Below are 17,923 nucleotides of genomic sequence, written 5' to 3'. Positions count from 1 at the left end.
AAGTATTTTATTTTATTTAAATTTATTGTTACTGTACACTTATTTACTAAATTAATTGAAAATGATTAAAAATTCATGAGCAATTGGAAAAATTTATAAGGAATTCACGGTCTTTTTTCCGGTTAGTAAAATCATGAGGAATTCAATGTTCTCCCGGTAGGTGACCACCCTGTTTGTAGTAACTACATATATTTTCAATAATTTAGAATTACACACGTTTTAGAAAAGTAGCACAGGCTAAAGCCAAAACGATATTATTCTAATATTCTAATTTATACAACAGTCCAAATTTAGCTTGGTGATATGTAAGATATTCACTCAAATTTTGAAAACACTTAAAACATTAAAAAAACAAAGATTTCAAATTTTAAAATGCTTCCAAAATCATTAAAAAAGTCCAAACATAGAAAAAACTATAAAATCTTTCTGTAGAATTATATAAGCCGAATTATAATAATTGAGCTCACTTAATTTCCTATTTACTGGAAAAATATAAAATTATTCTTAGAAAAGAGGGAATAGCATAAACAAGGTTTAAGAATATCATTGAAATATTCACTATAGTATTGATGTTCAACTCACCTTTGACAGACAGGGCACGATTGGTGACAGTTGCCCTCTGGCCAAAGCCCACCATTAGGGCGGCAACAATGGCGCTTTTGCCACTACCATTCTGTCCTGTTATGAAATTCACTCTTGGATTCAGAACGATTTCAAAATGATCGTGGCACATAAAATTTTTAACTACGATCTTATTCAACATGTTTATCTGCAAAATAAAACATTAAACAACGTTTAATCAATTTGGCTTTGTTTCATTAATCAAACAATCCAAATTTAAAATTGTCAGTTTCAACTCAATTTTAAATTTTCTATAAGAATATTATTGTGTGAATTGTCATGACCTGAATAATTGGATTGTTCAAGTAACAAAATAAAAAAATAAAAGATGTTTTGGATAAAGTTACTGCTATTTTCTCTGAATATTCTGCAGAGTGACGCAGAGGAATGAGAAATTTTAAGATAATGAAATTTTCTTACAACTAGTCAATTTCTATCCAAGTGTCATGTACCTACTTATCATGTCATTTATCAATATTTTATAGAAAATTATTTGCTCAAACGTGTACGGGATAGGAAATACATGAATCACTCATCATCACGTCTGAAATACTGAACTAATGAATTTGAAACTCTGCATAAATATTCTTAATTTAGCGAGAATGGTTATAGGTCTATTCTTATTTTGTTAATTGAATAATTGTAATTATAATTGATACAAAGATCACACAAGATGAAAGCCCAATCAAATTGTTTTTTCTTCTGTTGTAAATTATTAATTATAATTATTTTTGTATGAGTTTATTGTTAATGTACACTTATTTACTAAATCAATTGAAAATTATTAAAAATTCATGAGTAATAAATTGGAAAAAATCATGAGGAATTCACAGTATTTTTCCCGGTTGGTAGAATCATGAGGAATTCAAGGTTCTCCCTGTTTTCCCGGTAGGTGACCACCCTGTTTGTAGTAACTGCATATTTTTTCAATAATATAAATTACACACGTTTTAGAAAAGTAGCACAGGCTAAAGCCCAGAACGGTTCCAATTCTAATTTATACAACCGTCAAAATTTAGCTAGGTCACATGTAACATTTTCACTCAAAATTTAAAAACATTTGAAACACTAAAAAACAGATTTCAAATTTAAAAATACTTCCAAAATCATTAAAAAAGTCCAAACGTAGAAAAAACTATGAAATCTGTTGAACTATATAGTTATCCTAGTAAATTATTATACTTACTACTACAACTATTTGTGCTTTAAACAGACCCTTGCTGAGCACGGGATATCTGCTAGTAATATAATTTGTAAAATGTTAAAATGATGCGAGGAGTGAGGCAGGGATGTGTGCTCTCGCCCCTGCTATTTAGCATCTACTTCGAACAGATATTCAAAGAAGCGCTAGATGACGAAGAAGAAGAAGAAGAAGGCATCTCAATAAATGGGAAGAAGTTGAGTGATATAAGATAAGCGAACGACACCATCGTGTTCGCTGATAGTCCACAAGCACTGCAACGACTTATTAACAAAATAGCAAGAGTTAATAAGGAATATGGATTGGACATGAACATAAAAAGTCCAAAATTATGATCATCAGCAAAAACAAGATTGACAACATCAACAATCAGCAAATGGAGAGAGTAACACACACCACGTACCTGGGAACACGTATAAACGAGAACTGGGATACAACTCAAGAAATCAAATCGCGAATTGCCAAAGCCACAGCCACCTTTAACAAAATAAGCAAACTCTTCAGAAGCCATGATCTTAGTCTTGAAAAAAAAAAGATACTTCTCAGATGTTACAATGAAGAATACACATCCAAGAGGAATAGAAGCCTTTGAAATGCGACTTTATCGAAGAATGCTACCGATATCATGGACTGAACATGTAACTAATGAATAAGTACTAAGAAGAATGAATAAACAAAAATAAATTATGGACACCATCAAGATCCGAAAACTGCAATATCTGGGCCACATCATGAGGAACGACTCCAGGTAATTTTTACTCCAGACAATCGTCCAAAGAAAATCGATGGATGAAATGGTCCTGGAAGGAGAAGAATATTATCTTGGCTGTGAAACCTTAGGAAGTGGACAAGAGAAACATCAGCTGAACTCTTCCGCATGGCTGTGGACAAAATTAGGCTAGCCAAGCTGTTTGCCAACATCCGTGACGGATAGGAGCTACAAGAAGAAGAGAATGTCAAAAAGTACCTCTTTACATGACTGAAAAATTCAAGTTGGAACTTGAATTCACGCATAAGAAAAATCCCAGAAACTCTAAAATTACAGGGTAACAATATTTTGGGCATGACAGTGATTTTTTATGCTTTCCTTCAAATCATGTCTTGTGGGAGTTGTACAATACCTTGACTACAAGATACACCTTCTACTTGGTTGTGCATGACCAAGCGTGCAAAACAAAATCTGTGAAGAGGAATAGGAACACTCACACTTGCTGGTTGCGATCAGTCACAACGTGTTTCAATTGCACTTAACACATTCCGTCTTTGGCTCACGCACTCGATCAGACATGCTCTTGCTCATATAGACATTCAATGTGATCACACCCCTAAAGGTATGTCCACCCATACCGAAGCGAACCTCGAACAGCGCAGCGAACCGCACAGCAAATTCGAACAATGAAAAGCAGTAACCTGGTGGATATTTTCCAACTTCAATAATGGAACATATGTCATGTAACTTTATTTTAGCATCACTTAAAAAAATCTGGTGTGGCGCACTCACACAACTTTCCTTACCGTTATGAAAATTGATCACCTGACACTAGTGTTTACGCACATCTCAAGTCTACTATTCAAAGATCTGAGCCAGCTGGTGACAGGACAATAACGCTGGAGACAAACGAGGTCTGCTACCTCTTCATAGTGAATGATTTAATAGAATCAACAGTTGCAACAATTTGAAATTAAATAATCACATTTTCTCGAATTTCGAGCTCATTTTCAATTTTAGGTGAAAATGTTACTGAACATTAATTGTAGAGATTTTCATGTTCAATCTTTTCCATTTGAAATTTTTTGTTTAAATTGTATCTGAAGCCTGATAATTGAAAATCTGAAATCAAACTTTGCATAGATGGGGCGGATCTCCTGAAATTTTTAGATATGGGACCTGTGGCAGTTGATAGAGCTTATCAATGACTATTTTAGGTATAAATTTGATCAAAATCGTTGGAGCCGTTTTCGAGAAAATTGCGAAAAACCCGGTTTTTGACAACATTGTCGCCGCTATCTTGAATTGGATTTAAACGAAATTGTTCGGGTCGGATCCTTATATTGTAAGGACCTTAAGTTCCAAATTTCAAGTCATTCCGTTAATTGGAAGATGATATATCGTGTACACAGACACACATACAGACCAATACCCAAAAACCACTTTTTTGGACTCAGGGGACAGTTTTTTGAACATGTTTTTGTGCAACCGGCACTGTTCATTTTTGTTAATATATTATTTCCTCGTTAAAAATCTATCTGACAACAGAGCAAATGGCAAAAGTCTAGCCGGTGAGCTACTCCGTTATATCAGTTAATATTGAAAATAAGCCTATCGACTCATTTTATCAATGAAAGAGGAGGAAAAAATAAAGCGAGCTACTCTATTTTGATTCAATTTCAATATTAGAAATAGCCGTTTCAAAACTAACCTTGAGTAACGGCGACTTTTAATAATATCGATTCCAATTCCACCACTTGAAAAACGTTTGAATACTATTAATACATTGAAACTTTATAATAATTCATGCAATAATAAATCCTATTATTTCATAGAAATAGCCGTTTCAAAACTAACCTTGAGTAAGGGCGACTTTTAATAATATCAATTCCAATTCCACCACTTGAAATACTATTAATACATTGAAACTTTATAATAATTCATGCAATATTAAATCCTATTATTTCATGAATAAATTGATTTTCTCCGTTACAATTATGATTTAGAAGAATGAATTTACTATCATTATCATTGCAATAATTTGATAAAACCATCTTCTTAAACTTAGTAACCTTGCGGCACCGTGTTGCGCTTGTGCATCAATGAAAGTATTGTTCTTTGTGATCACGGCTACTAATCACTGTGATTGGACATCTTGAATAATATTAACATTATTGCTATTAAAAAGCAAAAACCTAATCTTTCCTTTTACCGATGTGAGTTGAATCTTTCAATCTTGCTGCATTGATACTCTTGTTAGGTTTTGATTACCAACTAGCCTAGGTTATGTAATAAATTATGCTATTTCTAACCTAAAATTCATCATTTGATCATTTAAACTGCAATTGCATAAAAATATTTCACATTATTTCATTGAAATAGTAATTAATATTCAATGTGAATTGCAATAATAATAATATTTATATTGATCAATATAATTTACAATCATCGTTTCTTCAAAATAAGATTAGTTTTGAAACAGCTATTTCTAATAAAAAAATGAATTAAATTGTATCAAAATAGGCTAGCGCCCTTTATTTTTTTCTCCTCTTCCGTATAAAAAATTTAATCAATATCTTTAATAATAGCTGAGATAACATGGGTAGATCACCGGCTAGACTTTTGCCTAACAATCGACTTTAAACTTACCCACTACAAAACAAAAACATAAAATAGGCTAAGTAGTAAACTTATGATAAGTAAAAGTTTAGTGTATATGAGTAAAACTTATAATTATGATAAAAGTAAACTTACTTTTGGATAGTTCACTTCTTACCTCTTAAATTAATACCCAGTCTCTATTCACGAACACGATCCAATGTCAAATCAAATTATTGTCAATGATGATGATGGCTGACCATGTGACCATGAGGCAAGGATGGCCGACTCAAGAAAAAAAGCTGAACAATTGACCACAGAAGTTACACATACAGAAGGGTAACTTCCAATCTGGCCAATGCATTTTACATGGCACCACATTAGTGATGTCCACGTTATAATGGCAGTACACGATTGACAATACTGTTGCTGTCCTTTTCTATCATACAACAAAACAGATAGCGCTATCTTTCTCTCACTTTGCAATGTCAGATTGCCAGAATATTTTATTTTTACTTTTGACAGTGACTGTACAAAAGTAGACAACCAATAATTTTCAGCCGCCATTTTTTTCTTCTCCATTCTATCAAAATACTTGAGTTCATAAGTCGTATAATTGATTAAAAATATATTTTTCCTACAGTTACGTTGAAAAGTGGCCATTGCTGCACTGATTACAGAACGCAAAGAATCACTTTTCCGCTCTAGTGCGGGAAAAATTTTTCTGCACTCCAGATTTGCAACATGGCAACGCAAAATACTTAGTAGGTTATATGGAGCAACAGTGCAGCAAAATCAAAATGAAGTTGGTAACAGTGACTGCTGTGGCTGCTATAGTAAGCAGAGGTGCAACAAAGCACAACGCAAGCACAACGCGCAAATTATTAGTATTATATATTATAACCAAGGACAACGAGGACTTTAGGATTTTAGGATTAAGGTTTTTATCAATAATAAAATTACACAGAAAAACATTTGATGCATTTCAGGCAATTTTACCCATAATTACCCACTTTTCATATTCAATGGTAACTGTAGGAAAAACTCAATGTGAAATATGTGCACAAAGTTCCTCTGCTGCACTCAAGAAACCATTCTGCCCTCGCCTACGGCTCGGGCGTAAACGTTTCTTTCGGTGCAGCAAACTGTCACTTTGCACACTAGTTGCACAAATAACTATTTCGCCACACTTGGATGTAATGAGCTGGTTTACGTGCGTCATATGGAGGCCGAAAGTGATTGTTTTCCGACCAGGCTGGTAAAACTTTATGGCCCCTAGGGCTGTAAAATGACCTTGAATAACAGCTGATCATGAAGTAAACTTTTTTAGAAGTCTAGTATTACAGTATTACGTGTATGCTAAGGGTTATCAGTCAGGCCTCAACGTTCAACAGTACGGAATGGCTGAGAGCGTAAAGGCGTAATACATCAGTCAGACCTCTAAGCTCAGTGAATTACAAACATGATCTAGGTTTGAGTCTCGGTCAATGATTTTTTTTTTTGTCGATGAATTTCAACTTTTATTACCTATTTTTTATATTAGTTACCGTAATTCAAATTTCAATCAATTTTTTAGATATATTTTGAGACAAAACTGTGAAATATACAATTATATTAATTTTTTCATCACATTATTTCAAAATAGTAATGAAAATTCTATTCATCCATCTATCCATGATATATTGCACCGGGCGCAATGCTTGCGCCTAATATTAATAGTATAAAAATATGGTCACTATTGTAAATTATTAATTAGTAATATTGAAATTAATTGACAGTAAAAGTTGTCATAACCAAGATTCAAACTATCAAAATAGGCTGTTTGAATTTTATTTATTTTTTAATTTCTTATATATTGGGAAGTTTTTTTGGTGTGGCGAAAAATAGCATTCGCACCATGGGAAAAAATGCATTTCTGGCTCTCAATCTTTTCTAGTCCTCGGCCTATGGCCTCGGACTTAAAAACCGATTTCGAGCCGGAAATATCTCATTTTCGGCCCTAGGTGCGAAATATACTATTTCCTACAGTTACGTTGAAAAGTGGCCATTGCTGCACTGATTACAGGACGCAAAGAATCACTTTTCAGCTCTAGTGCGGGAAAAATTTTTCTGCACTCCAGATTTTCAACATGGCAATGCAAAATACTTAGTAGTTTATATGGAGCAAAAGTACAGCAAAATCAAAATGAAGTTGGTAACAGTGACTGGGCTGCTATAGTGAGCAGAGGTGCAATGAAGCACAACAAGCACCTTATTAATTATATATTATAACCAAGGACAACATTTTTATTAAATTTGACAATGAATTAAGGTTTTTATCAATAATAAAATTACACAGAAAAACATTTGATGGATTTCAGGCAATTTTACCCATAATTACCGACTTTTCATATTCAATGGTAACTGTGGGAAAAATTTAATGTGAAATACGTGCACAAAGTTCCTCTGCCGCAATCAAGAAACCATTCCGTAATCGTTTCTTTCAGTGCAGCAAACTGTCACTTTGCGCACTAGTTGCACAAATAACTATTTCCTACAGTTACCTTGAAAAGTGACGATTCCTGCACTGATTACAGAATGCGAAGCTTCATACATAATAGGAGCTTCTCTTTGTCTCAGAAACAGAGTAACGGCCAGCAACAGTCACAGTTATAACATAGTTATTCAAAAGTATTCTTTGAGTATCTATAGTGAGGTCCACGTTATAATGGTAGTGTACGATTTGCAAATGTGAAAGAGTTGGGGGTTAGGTTTTATTTAGGTTATATTTAATAATGTTTTTTTAGGAAAGGTTAGGTTTTTGCTTAAAAATTGCAATATGCTAGGAGGGGCTAGGGTCCAGGTAGAGTCATGTTTTTTGATGTTTCTAAGGTAAAAGGATAGGTTAGGGGGTTAGGATTTTGCTCTGAACCACATGTTTGTGAACATGTTCATGGAATGAACCTTATTTTTGTGAACATGTTCATGAAATGAACCAAATGTTTATGTTTTGTTCTAAAGATGACGAACAAATCTAAAGTATTAAATGTGAATGGGTTAGAGGTTAGGTTTTATTCAGGTTATATTTGATAATGTGTTATTAGGATAGGTTAGGTTTTTGCTTTGAAATTGCAATATGCTAGAAGGGGCTGGGGTGCAGTTAGAGTTATGTTTTTTGATGTTTTAAATGTGAAAGGATAGGTTAGGGGGTTGGGATTTTGCTTTGAAATCCAAATTATCAAATGTGAAGGGGTTAGGGGTTAGTGGTTAGGTTTTTTTGGATTATATTTAATAATGTTCCATAAGGTTAGGTTAGGTTTTTGCTTTAAAATTGCAATATGCTAGAAAGGGCTAGGGTCCAGGTAGAATTATGCTTTTTGATATTTCAAAGGTGAAAATATAGGTTAGGATTTTGCTTTGAAATTGCAATATGCTGGAAGGGATTAGAGGTTTTTCAAATAGTTATGTTTATTGATGTTTTAAATGTAAAAGGGGAGGTTGAGGGTTCGGTTTTTGTTTTGAAATGACAATGCTGACTTAGTTATAGTGTTTTTTAACATCAGTTAAATAACAACTGTTATATTTTATTAATTATATTTTTCAAAAGTACTCTTTCTTTTATTGAATAAAATAATAATATATCGATTATTATATTAAAGTAATGATAAATCATCATTGGATAATAATATTTTCATCAAATAGAATGACGATTGGCTCCAGTTACAGTGCTCGGTAACCATCATCAAAAAGAACGTTACATTCAAAGAACTGACTGAATGAAACGGGAAAAACCCGTTGCTAACGCATGCGCGATACGGTGCTGTCTGAGACAGAGAGTGGTTTGTAGCTGCTATGTAAAAGGGTTGAAGGTTAGTTTCATTTAGGTTATATATTATTCAATAATGTGTTATTAGGATAGGTTAGGTTTTTGCTTTGAAATTGTAATATGCTAGAAAGGGCTGGGGTGCAGTTAGAGTTATGTTTTTTGATGTTTCAAATATGAAAGGATAGGTTAGGGGGTTGGGATTTTGCTTTGAAATCTAAATTATTAAATGTGAAGGCATTGATATATATAGTTAGATGACTAAGCTATACCTTCAAGCGTTTGGAAGCATGATGCCTTCTTCATTTCTCGTCGCCATCGCCATTGAATATCGGGCTAGAAGTCAGGCGCCCAGACAGACTTATATGGGAAAACATCGACTTTCATTGCGTTATATCTTTCGACATACTTTATGGATTCCAATAAAATTTTTTTTCAACTTTTCGTCATTTCCATTACCATATGATACAATGATTTGTTTATTGAACATTATTTTTAACTCGACCAAACATCTAATTTAGTGAACCTACCTCACTACAGATTTTGTTCCATTCTATTAGCAAATGAATCTCATTTTTACAATATTTTCCTATACCATGTATTTAGGATATGGAAAATAAAACATTTATTATAGATCGCTAATATTACCATATATTTTATTAGATGGCAATAATAATAAATTAACTGTTATCACAATATTTCGTGAAACTGTTTCCATTCGTTTTGCAACTTAAGTATAGGTACCTAACTATACTCTATACTCCTATATTTGATATAAGATAATAAATAACTACATATTATAAGAACAGAAAAAATGAAACAATAGCAATGATGAAGAATTTATAGACAATTTTAGCAAATAATATTTTCTATAATACAAATTTAGCATACAATATTTTTATAGTTTACAAAATATTACAATATAAGACAAATTGATGGAATGGAATATGGATACCTATATTGAATCTATGGAAATAAAATATTATAATATAATATTACCGAAACTTATATTTTATTACTTGGCAAATAATGATAATGAATCAACCTAAGCACAATATTCCTTGAAACAATCATTTGGCACTAGGCTTAGCCTGCATGAAACATGACCGATGAAAATATAAAAATACTTATGTATGAAAAGAAATATTTTTATCTGGCACATGCAGATTCGTACATCCATAAGCACTGCATGAAACTACCATACTTTGAATATTTTTTATTGCTTCAATAAAAAAATATTATCATTTGAAAAAGGCTCTTTTTCTACACAGCGAATACAAATACCCGACTTCTTGCCCGAAATTTCTGGTAGCTACACTAGCGCAGTGGCATCATAGCAGACTTCGCTCTTCTTAATCTTATTCTCTATATCAATGTGTGAAGGGGTTAGGGATTAGGTTTTTTGGATTATATTCAATAATGTTTCATAAGGTTAGGTTAGGTTTTTGCTTTAAAATTGCAATATGCAAGAAAGGGCTAGGGTCCAGGTAGTATTATGCTTTATGATATTTCAAAGGTGGAAAGATAGGTTGGGATTTTGCTTTGAAATTGCAATATGCTGGAAGGGATTAGAGGTTTTTCAAATAGTTATGTTTATTGATGTTTTAAATGTAAAAGGGGAGGTTGAGGGTTCGGTTTTTGTTTTGAAATGACTATATGCTGACATAGTTATAGTGTTTTTTAACATCAGTTAAATAACAACTGTTATATTTTATTAATTATATTTTTCAAAAGTACTCTTCCTTTTATGAAATAAAATGATAATAATATTGATTATTATATTGAATTTAATGATAAATCATCATTGTATAATAATATCTTCATCAAATAGAATGACGATTGGCTCCAGTTACAGTGCTCGGTAACCATCATCACAAAGAACGTTACATTCAAAGATCTGACTGAATGGAACGGGAAAAATCCGTTGCTCACGCATGCGCGATACGGTGCTATCTGAGACAGAGAGTGGTTTGTCATACATAATAGCCTTTATACCCAAACACCAACTCACCCAATACAACCAATTCATCGACCAAACTGTGCCGCACTCTAGTGGCTTAGTTCATGGAGTAACAGACTGAAATCAATACCTACTATTACTTTATAACAACAATTAGTCCAGTCAATAAAGTGTCAGTTGGGTGAAGTGGTTTCACGTCTTTTTCACGATCCTAGAATATTGGGTGAAATTGTAGATTAAATGAAAAAAAATTGGGTCTGATGGTAGCCACCCTACTCCACAGAGACATAAAAAGGGGGTGGTGCTTGCAATTTATATTGTAGTACTGATTTTTTAATATATTATTTGAGTACCTAAGAGAAGTCCAGAACCAATTTCTTCATGCAAAATTTCCTTGTGCTAGATACAGGTTGCCCCAAAAACCTAGTATTTTTGACTCATTTTCCAGTTTTCAGCTATTTCTGCCAAATCTCGTAATTGGGCAGAAAAAAATTGCTTTGTAGGAAAAATTAAATGTGAAATACGTGCCCCCGGCCTATGGCTCATGCGTAAACGTTTCTTTCAGTGCAGCATACTGTCACTTTGCGCACTAGTTGCACAAATAACTATTTGAAACAATAAAATAATTTTTTAGACATTACCATATGAGAAACACACATTAAAATACCTGAAATGAAATTTAAAAGTTGATAACTAACCATCCTAGACTCTATCCATGCTTCAGTTAGGCTACACGTATAGATTAGACCTACTCGTACAGGTATAAATAATATTGAAAGGCTATTTCAGAATTATTTCCATTTAAATTACTTTCTTTGGATAGGATTTCTATTATCTTTGAAAGAAATTGGAGAAGAATACCTACTAAATAACTTAATTTCTGTTGTTTTGAAATTCAGATTCTTGTACCACAGCTTTTTAAATTAGCTGCCATTTCAGATTTGTATAGATTGGTTGAGTTCAAAGCCACTAATCGGTGAGTGAACGATGAGATCGGTGAGTGAACGTGGCTCTGAACGATGTACTGTTTTGTCGTTGAACGATGCATAGACTCACATGCAGCGCTAAATTTATTTGGAATTGAAATCGGCCATTAAGGGGAGAGTCTGGGAGATTATTACATACTAAAGATCTTGAAGATTTTTGTGATCTATAATATTACAAAAAATATATATTATATAATATCTCGTGCTAAAATACCTCAATGGAACCTTTAATTTCAAGTAAGAGCTAGCATTGGGAAGGCGTAGGTATTGTGCGTATATACCTCTTCAAGGTCTTTGGTCTAACTGATAAGAAAAAAAATACGTCATATCCGGTTCGTTCACTGATCAGTTAATCATACTTTTCCACCGATGGAAAAGAACGTAAATAGAGTAGCTGAACGTAAACATACATGGCTGAATATGAGGTTGTTTACAAATGATGAACTCCATTATAATGTATTTGGGAGCAGAGAAATGCATGATTACATAAATTCAATAACATATTACATAATTATATACATATTTATACACATAATTATACACATATTACATTCAATAACAATTACATAAATTCAATAACATTTATAATATTTTACAAAGCATTTAAAACTACTCCAATCACCTGATGGTTTTCCATTTTAATTGATTACAATGAAATAGGTTAAGTTCTAGTTTTGTTTACAAAATATGATCAACAAGGGAAACATCTGTCAGTCAGGACTCATGAGCAACCTCTCAGCCACAGAATACACACAAAATGGAAGGTATCAATCTAACCAAGATTTGAGTGCACCAAGACCACGACACATGACTGCATCATCTTGTTAGAAATTAAAACTACTGCTGTATTACAATGCTACACTTTCTTTCAAGATGGCAGATTATGGCATCAAGATACTAGCCGACTTTCCAATCTGTGGTTCATCTGTGATCACTAATCTGTGATCAGGTTTTTTACTGAACGTAAAAAAAACCTGATGGAATTGATCAGTGGCTTTGAACTCAACCATTTAGGCAATGTAAGTGATGACGTAAGCCGTTGCTACGCCACCATTTTGGTTTCTAAACAAACCCTTGCTATGGAGAGAGAGCATGTTATTCAAATGGGACTAAAACATCACCTTACATTTACGAGTATATCAATGAAATAATAGATTTCTAAGAGTTGAGAATATTTTTTTCAAGTTCTACACACTCAAATCATCAACTCTCAGTATTTATTCAGATCAAATAAATTTTTTTGGGACAGCCAAAGCAGAAAGTCTCACGAAGTAGAGCTTATAGTACCATGTCTGTAGTCTGCTATGGAAAACCTACCTGTAGATAAAGTTGAATTGCAATTTGAATTATTACCTAGAATTTTTCATTAGATTGTTATAAAGTTGTAATTTGAAAATTCATATGAATATATTCTGTTTTCCTATTTGTTTAGTATAACTGTTAGAGTAGACTAGAGCTTAAATATATAGGTTAGGTGTTTTGGTTTAGCCTAGGTACTTACTTTATAAGTTTGGTGTTGAGGTTTTCTGAAGTATATAATTGTTTTCAATTTACGTGAAATAGTAAGATATTGAATGAACTCAACACAGTAAAAAGATGTAGATGCTGTGACCACTAATCATGTTGTATACTTCCTACATTCTAACTAAATGGTGATGATGTTTACAAGAATTTAAAAGGGGTAAGTGAACGTGTAAAGTAAATAATTATGTATTTTATGTGCTACATTCACTGTACACATAATTGTATTTGAATTATTGTATTAATAATTTCACTAATGTAGTTATTCTAGATAAATTTGATTTTTATTAACAATAACATAACCTAAAAATGTAGTACAGAACTTATAGAGGCGAGCTAGACCTTGGGATTTTCAGGAAATCTAAAAAAATGGTATGTAGCCTGCCTTTTCACTGTAATGTTTCACTGAAACAGCAGACTGTAAAACTTCCAGCATATGCTGTGAAAGTAAACTTATATTGAAAACAAAATAATAATTAAAAATTTCATGTAAGAATTCTTGTGGCACTTTAACTTTCTCTTCAACAAGGCTTACCAAAGCAGCCTACATACATAGTACTATGCACTCTCTCCATAGCAACGGTTTTGTTTAGAAACCAAAATGGCGGCATAGCAATGGCTTACGTCACACTTACATCGACCATACAAAGTTTATTTCTCTGTGACACTCACAAAGTAGGAGAAAATTCTCCTCCTCTTCTCAGTGGTGACTGATAACACTACTCCACAGCAGTGAACTCTAAACTAACTGGAACGGGCTGTCCAATGCTTAGCTACAACAAAAAGTGTGTAAGGCGGAGTGAGTGAGACAGGCATACCGTGTGGGATTCCCTTCTCTCTCGGCAGGCTGTTGCAGCTCTTGAGTACGATTTTTCATTTTTAAAGTTTAAAAACGGATTTGTTTATAAGACTGAAGTATTAGGGCTATTAGTATTAGATCACAACCTTTTCTCTTAAATATTGTGATGTATTTGTCGTGAAATGCGTAGAATTGAATAAAAATACGACCGAAAAATGGTGATGTATTGTGTTGCATTTGGATGCAAAAATGGGTATGTTAAAGGAAATGAAATACCATTTCACAGGTAAGTCAAACATTTCTATTCTGTTAATTAATTTGGAGAAATCTTTTTGTTTTACATACATTTCCAATACTTCTTTCTATATTGATCAGTTTATTTGACCAAAAATAAAACAACAAATTTGGTTATATTCCTAGTAAGTTATACCGTACTGTGATTTTGGCCTACTTTATAGCATCTAAAATAAAAAACATAGTTGAAGAACAAATTAATCCTTATTCAAAAAATAATAAATTATATCTGATGCAGAAATTGTGAATGTTTCCCTACAAAGACCAGAAACGTAAATTAATTGTTTTGGGTAAGTTACAGTATGTACCGGTATTGATTTACTTAAGTGGAGCACATCTGGTATTTTTCAAGATATACTCACCCTATTCCTTTTAGAACTTTGAAGTTGCTCATCTGATGATATTTTTTTTAAATTAGTAATGTTGAACTGAATTTTAAATATATTAATGGATTTGGTATTTATTTGTTAGGAGCACATCAGGTACCATATTAGGTTTGATAAGGTTAGGGATGTGCATGCTGAAAATACCATAGTATATTTATCATAATTTTGATATGGTATATTATGTAGGTAGGCGTATCATATATTTTATGTATAATGTATAATATAAATTTAGTGTAAGTAGCAGCATATAATACTAATAGAATCTAATAGTATAATACTATAATCTAATAGAATCTATAAGTACGAAAAAATAAACATTTTGTTAATGAATTTTGTGTAAACCCAGCTTTACAATAATGATTAATAATTCTGTGTTATCATCATGAGATGACATAATTTATTTTAGGTACCTACTTTTATTTTGAAAAATATGATATTGCTATCAGCTGAATTGTAATTAATTTTTGAAATCTTCCCATTTCAAATAATTTAATAATCGTTCAATTTACAATTATAAAATAATTATATGTATATTATTGTTTATATAATTTATAATTATAAAATAATTATTATTTAGCATATTTTACTGTTTGCTTATCATATGGTCATAATTATATACAATTGATATAATGTTTCTTCATAGATTTCTTTGCATCATTTCTGAAACTCCCACACTGATTTGAAATGTTATCAGAATACCTAGTATATTGCTATCATTACATTTTAATAATCCTGTGTTATTGAATCATCATAATTTATTTTATTTACCTACTTTTATTGTGAAAATATGAGATTTGACTATAAGCCTGTTTTTCATTCCAAATCATTTCATGACAGTTTATATTTGTCCTTGTTAATAAAAAAATACTTCTCTTAAATCTGGCCCAAAGTTATTCCCATGCTTGTGAAAAGTTGACAATACTAAAACTACTGCAGTCACAAATAAAAAAATTCTTTTCTTTATTAATATCCAAACTTATCATATTTTTGCTCTCAAAAAGTTAACAATGAACTGCTTAATAAAGGAAAAATAACGCTTCCGTGGAATAAGACATACAATATAGAAATAAAATAGAAATTGAGACTGTGCAATGCATTCTCCCATAAGAGCCAATGCGTAACAAAATGAACGAATCCCACAGCAATGCGGGTTGCCTATCTTTACCAGCTGCCTCACTTTTTTTGTGTTGCTAGTCCATTCCAGTTAGTATAGAGTTCACTGCTCCACGGGAGCAAACCAACAGACCCAATTTATTTTTCACCCAATATACAGTTTCACCCAATATTTTGGAATCGTGAAACCACTTCACCCAACCAACACTTCATCTAATAGCCTTTAAGGTTCGAACCCACTAGAACGTATCATACCATGACCGTGCCCGTACCGACACATGCAAAAAAATATTCTTTGCATCATTTGATATGTAATACACCCATTAGACCGTTCCGTCACCGGCCAAGCACGGACCGTGCCATGCACGTCCAGGTCAACATTTGTCGGCCAGTATATTTTGTCTGTGACGGAACGCTCCTTGCATGGCACGTGACGCCTGCAAACCCCGTTGTACCGCGTATGCACGCGTTGGTACCCAGTTCACCGCTACATTCTCTTGCTAAATGACGCGTTCCCAACAACTTCTGACCGGGCATCATACGTGTATCATACGCGTACCATACGCGTACCATACGCGTAATGTACTGGCATAGAACGCTGTTGATCCGTTGTAGTGGGCATAGTTGTTATTTTACGTGCCTGGCATGGTCTGACACGGTCCGTGTCTGGTACGTTCTAGTGGGTTCGAACCTTTATACCCAAACACCAACTCACCCTATATGACCAATTCATCGACCAAACTGTGCTGCACTCTGGTGGCTTACTTCATGGAGTAACAGACTGAAATCAATACCTAATATCACTCAATATAATACAGTCAATATAGACATAAAGAAGGGGGTGTGCTTGCAATTTATATTTAGTTCAGTCACTATATACATTGGTGCATGCAATTTATATTGTAGTTCTGATTTTTTAATATATTATTTGTGTAGATAAGAGAAGTACACAACCAATTTCTTCATGCGAAATTTCCTTGTGCTAGATACAGAATAGCCCAAAAACCTCGTATTTTCGGCTCATTTTACAGTTTACAGCTATTTCTGCCAAATCTCGTAATCAGACAGAAAAGTTTGTTCTGGCCTTTTTTCTAGATCATGAAATTCTAAATAAAATGGGATCATTCGGAACTCTCTTTCTCCAATGAGTACTGAGTTTCGATTTTTCAAAAATGAGTGAAATTTGAAGAAAAAATCAATTTTGTTGAAATAATCAGCTGTTCTGAATAGTGAGTTGTGTTTTTTCTGGCTCTAAATTTTGTCAAATTATGCAAAAAATGTTCCAATTATTGGTGATTTGAGTGTGATATTTTTGGTTTTTATTCTTTTTTTTACCATCAAAATTCAAAATTCTTAGTTTTCTTTGTTTTTTAGTGAAAATGAACTAAATTTTAGGAAAGTGAAACCATAAGCCTACTTCGGACATTTAAAATGTTATCTAAATTTAGGAGAGAAATAGTACAAGGAGTATTCTTAGTTTTTCTTCCCCAATCAGTGCTACTTTGTAGAAATTATAAATAAATAAAAATAAATTTTAGTTTTTGATCAACAATATTTTCTGATTGTTACCATTTAGATGTATAATTCAAAATCCCTCTGGGCCTATTTTTGTGCTCTACAATTTGAGATCTGGTAGAACGCTCTATCTCATATGGATTTCCAGGTACACCTGACAACAATGCTCCTTGTATTGTGAAAAACACCTAATTTTCAGCTTCAACTATCATAACCAACTACATTATCCTCACATTGATATTTCGCACAATGACATAAGTTCATGAGATTATGTTCTATGAGAATCATCCCTTAGAAGCACTTCATTTCAGTATTTCTTAGTGGAGAGGCGTGCTTAAGGACACCTCAAGGATCAAAATTTCAAACACTTATAACTTGTGACAAAATGCTCAGATATCATCGTACTATACTTCATTCT

The 17,923-nt window shown here is 32.8% G+C and overlaps 1 protein-coding gene across 4 annotated transcripts in view; it reads right to left on the bottom strand.

Annotated features, from left to right (window-relative positions):
* The window catches only part of LOC111043520 (structural maintenance of chromosomes protein 6), a 100,123-nt gene that overhangs the window by 62,905 nt on the left and 19,295 nt on the right, over window positions 1-17,923 (bottom strand). Inside the window, exons 1-3 of one of the 4 annotated variants that reach the window (XM_039421205.1) lie at window positions 5,308-5,364; window positions 2,226-2,299; window positions 583-769 (exon numbers count right to left, since the gene is read on the bottom strand). In XM_039421205.1, the coding sequence (XP_039277139.1) occupies window positions 583-763 (181 nt within the window). In that variant the 5' untranslated portion in view covers window positions 764-769; window positions 2,226-2,299; window positions 5,308-5,364. The other 3 variants (XM_022328497.2, XM_039421206.1, XM_022328498.2) reach the window with 3 other exon arrangements.

Source organism: Nilaparvata lugens, chromosome 2, assembly GCF_014356525.2.
Source record: "Nilaparvata lugens isolate BPH chromosome 2, ASM1435652v1, whole genome shotgun sequence".
Lineage (NCBI taxonomy): Eukaryota > Metazoa > Arthropoda > Insecta > Hemiptera > Delphacidae > Nilaparvata > Nilaparvata lugens.
The sequence above is the reverse complement of the archived record's forward strand: the minus strand, read 5'-3'. Positions and strand labels throughout refer to the sequence as shown.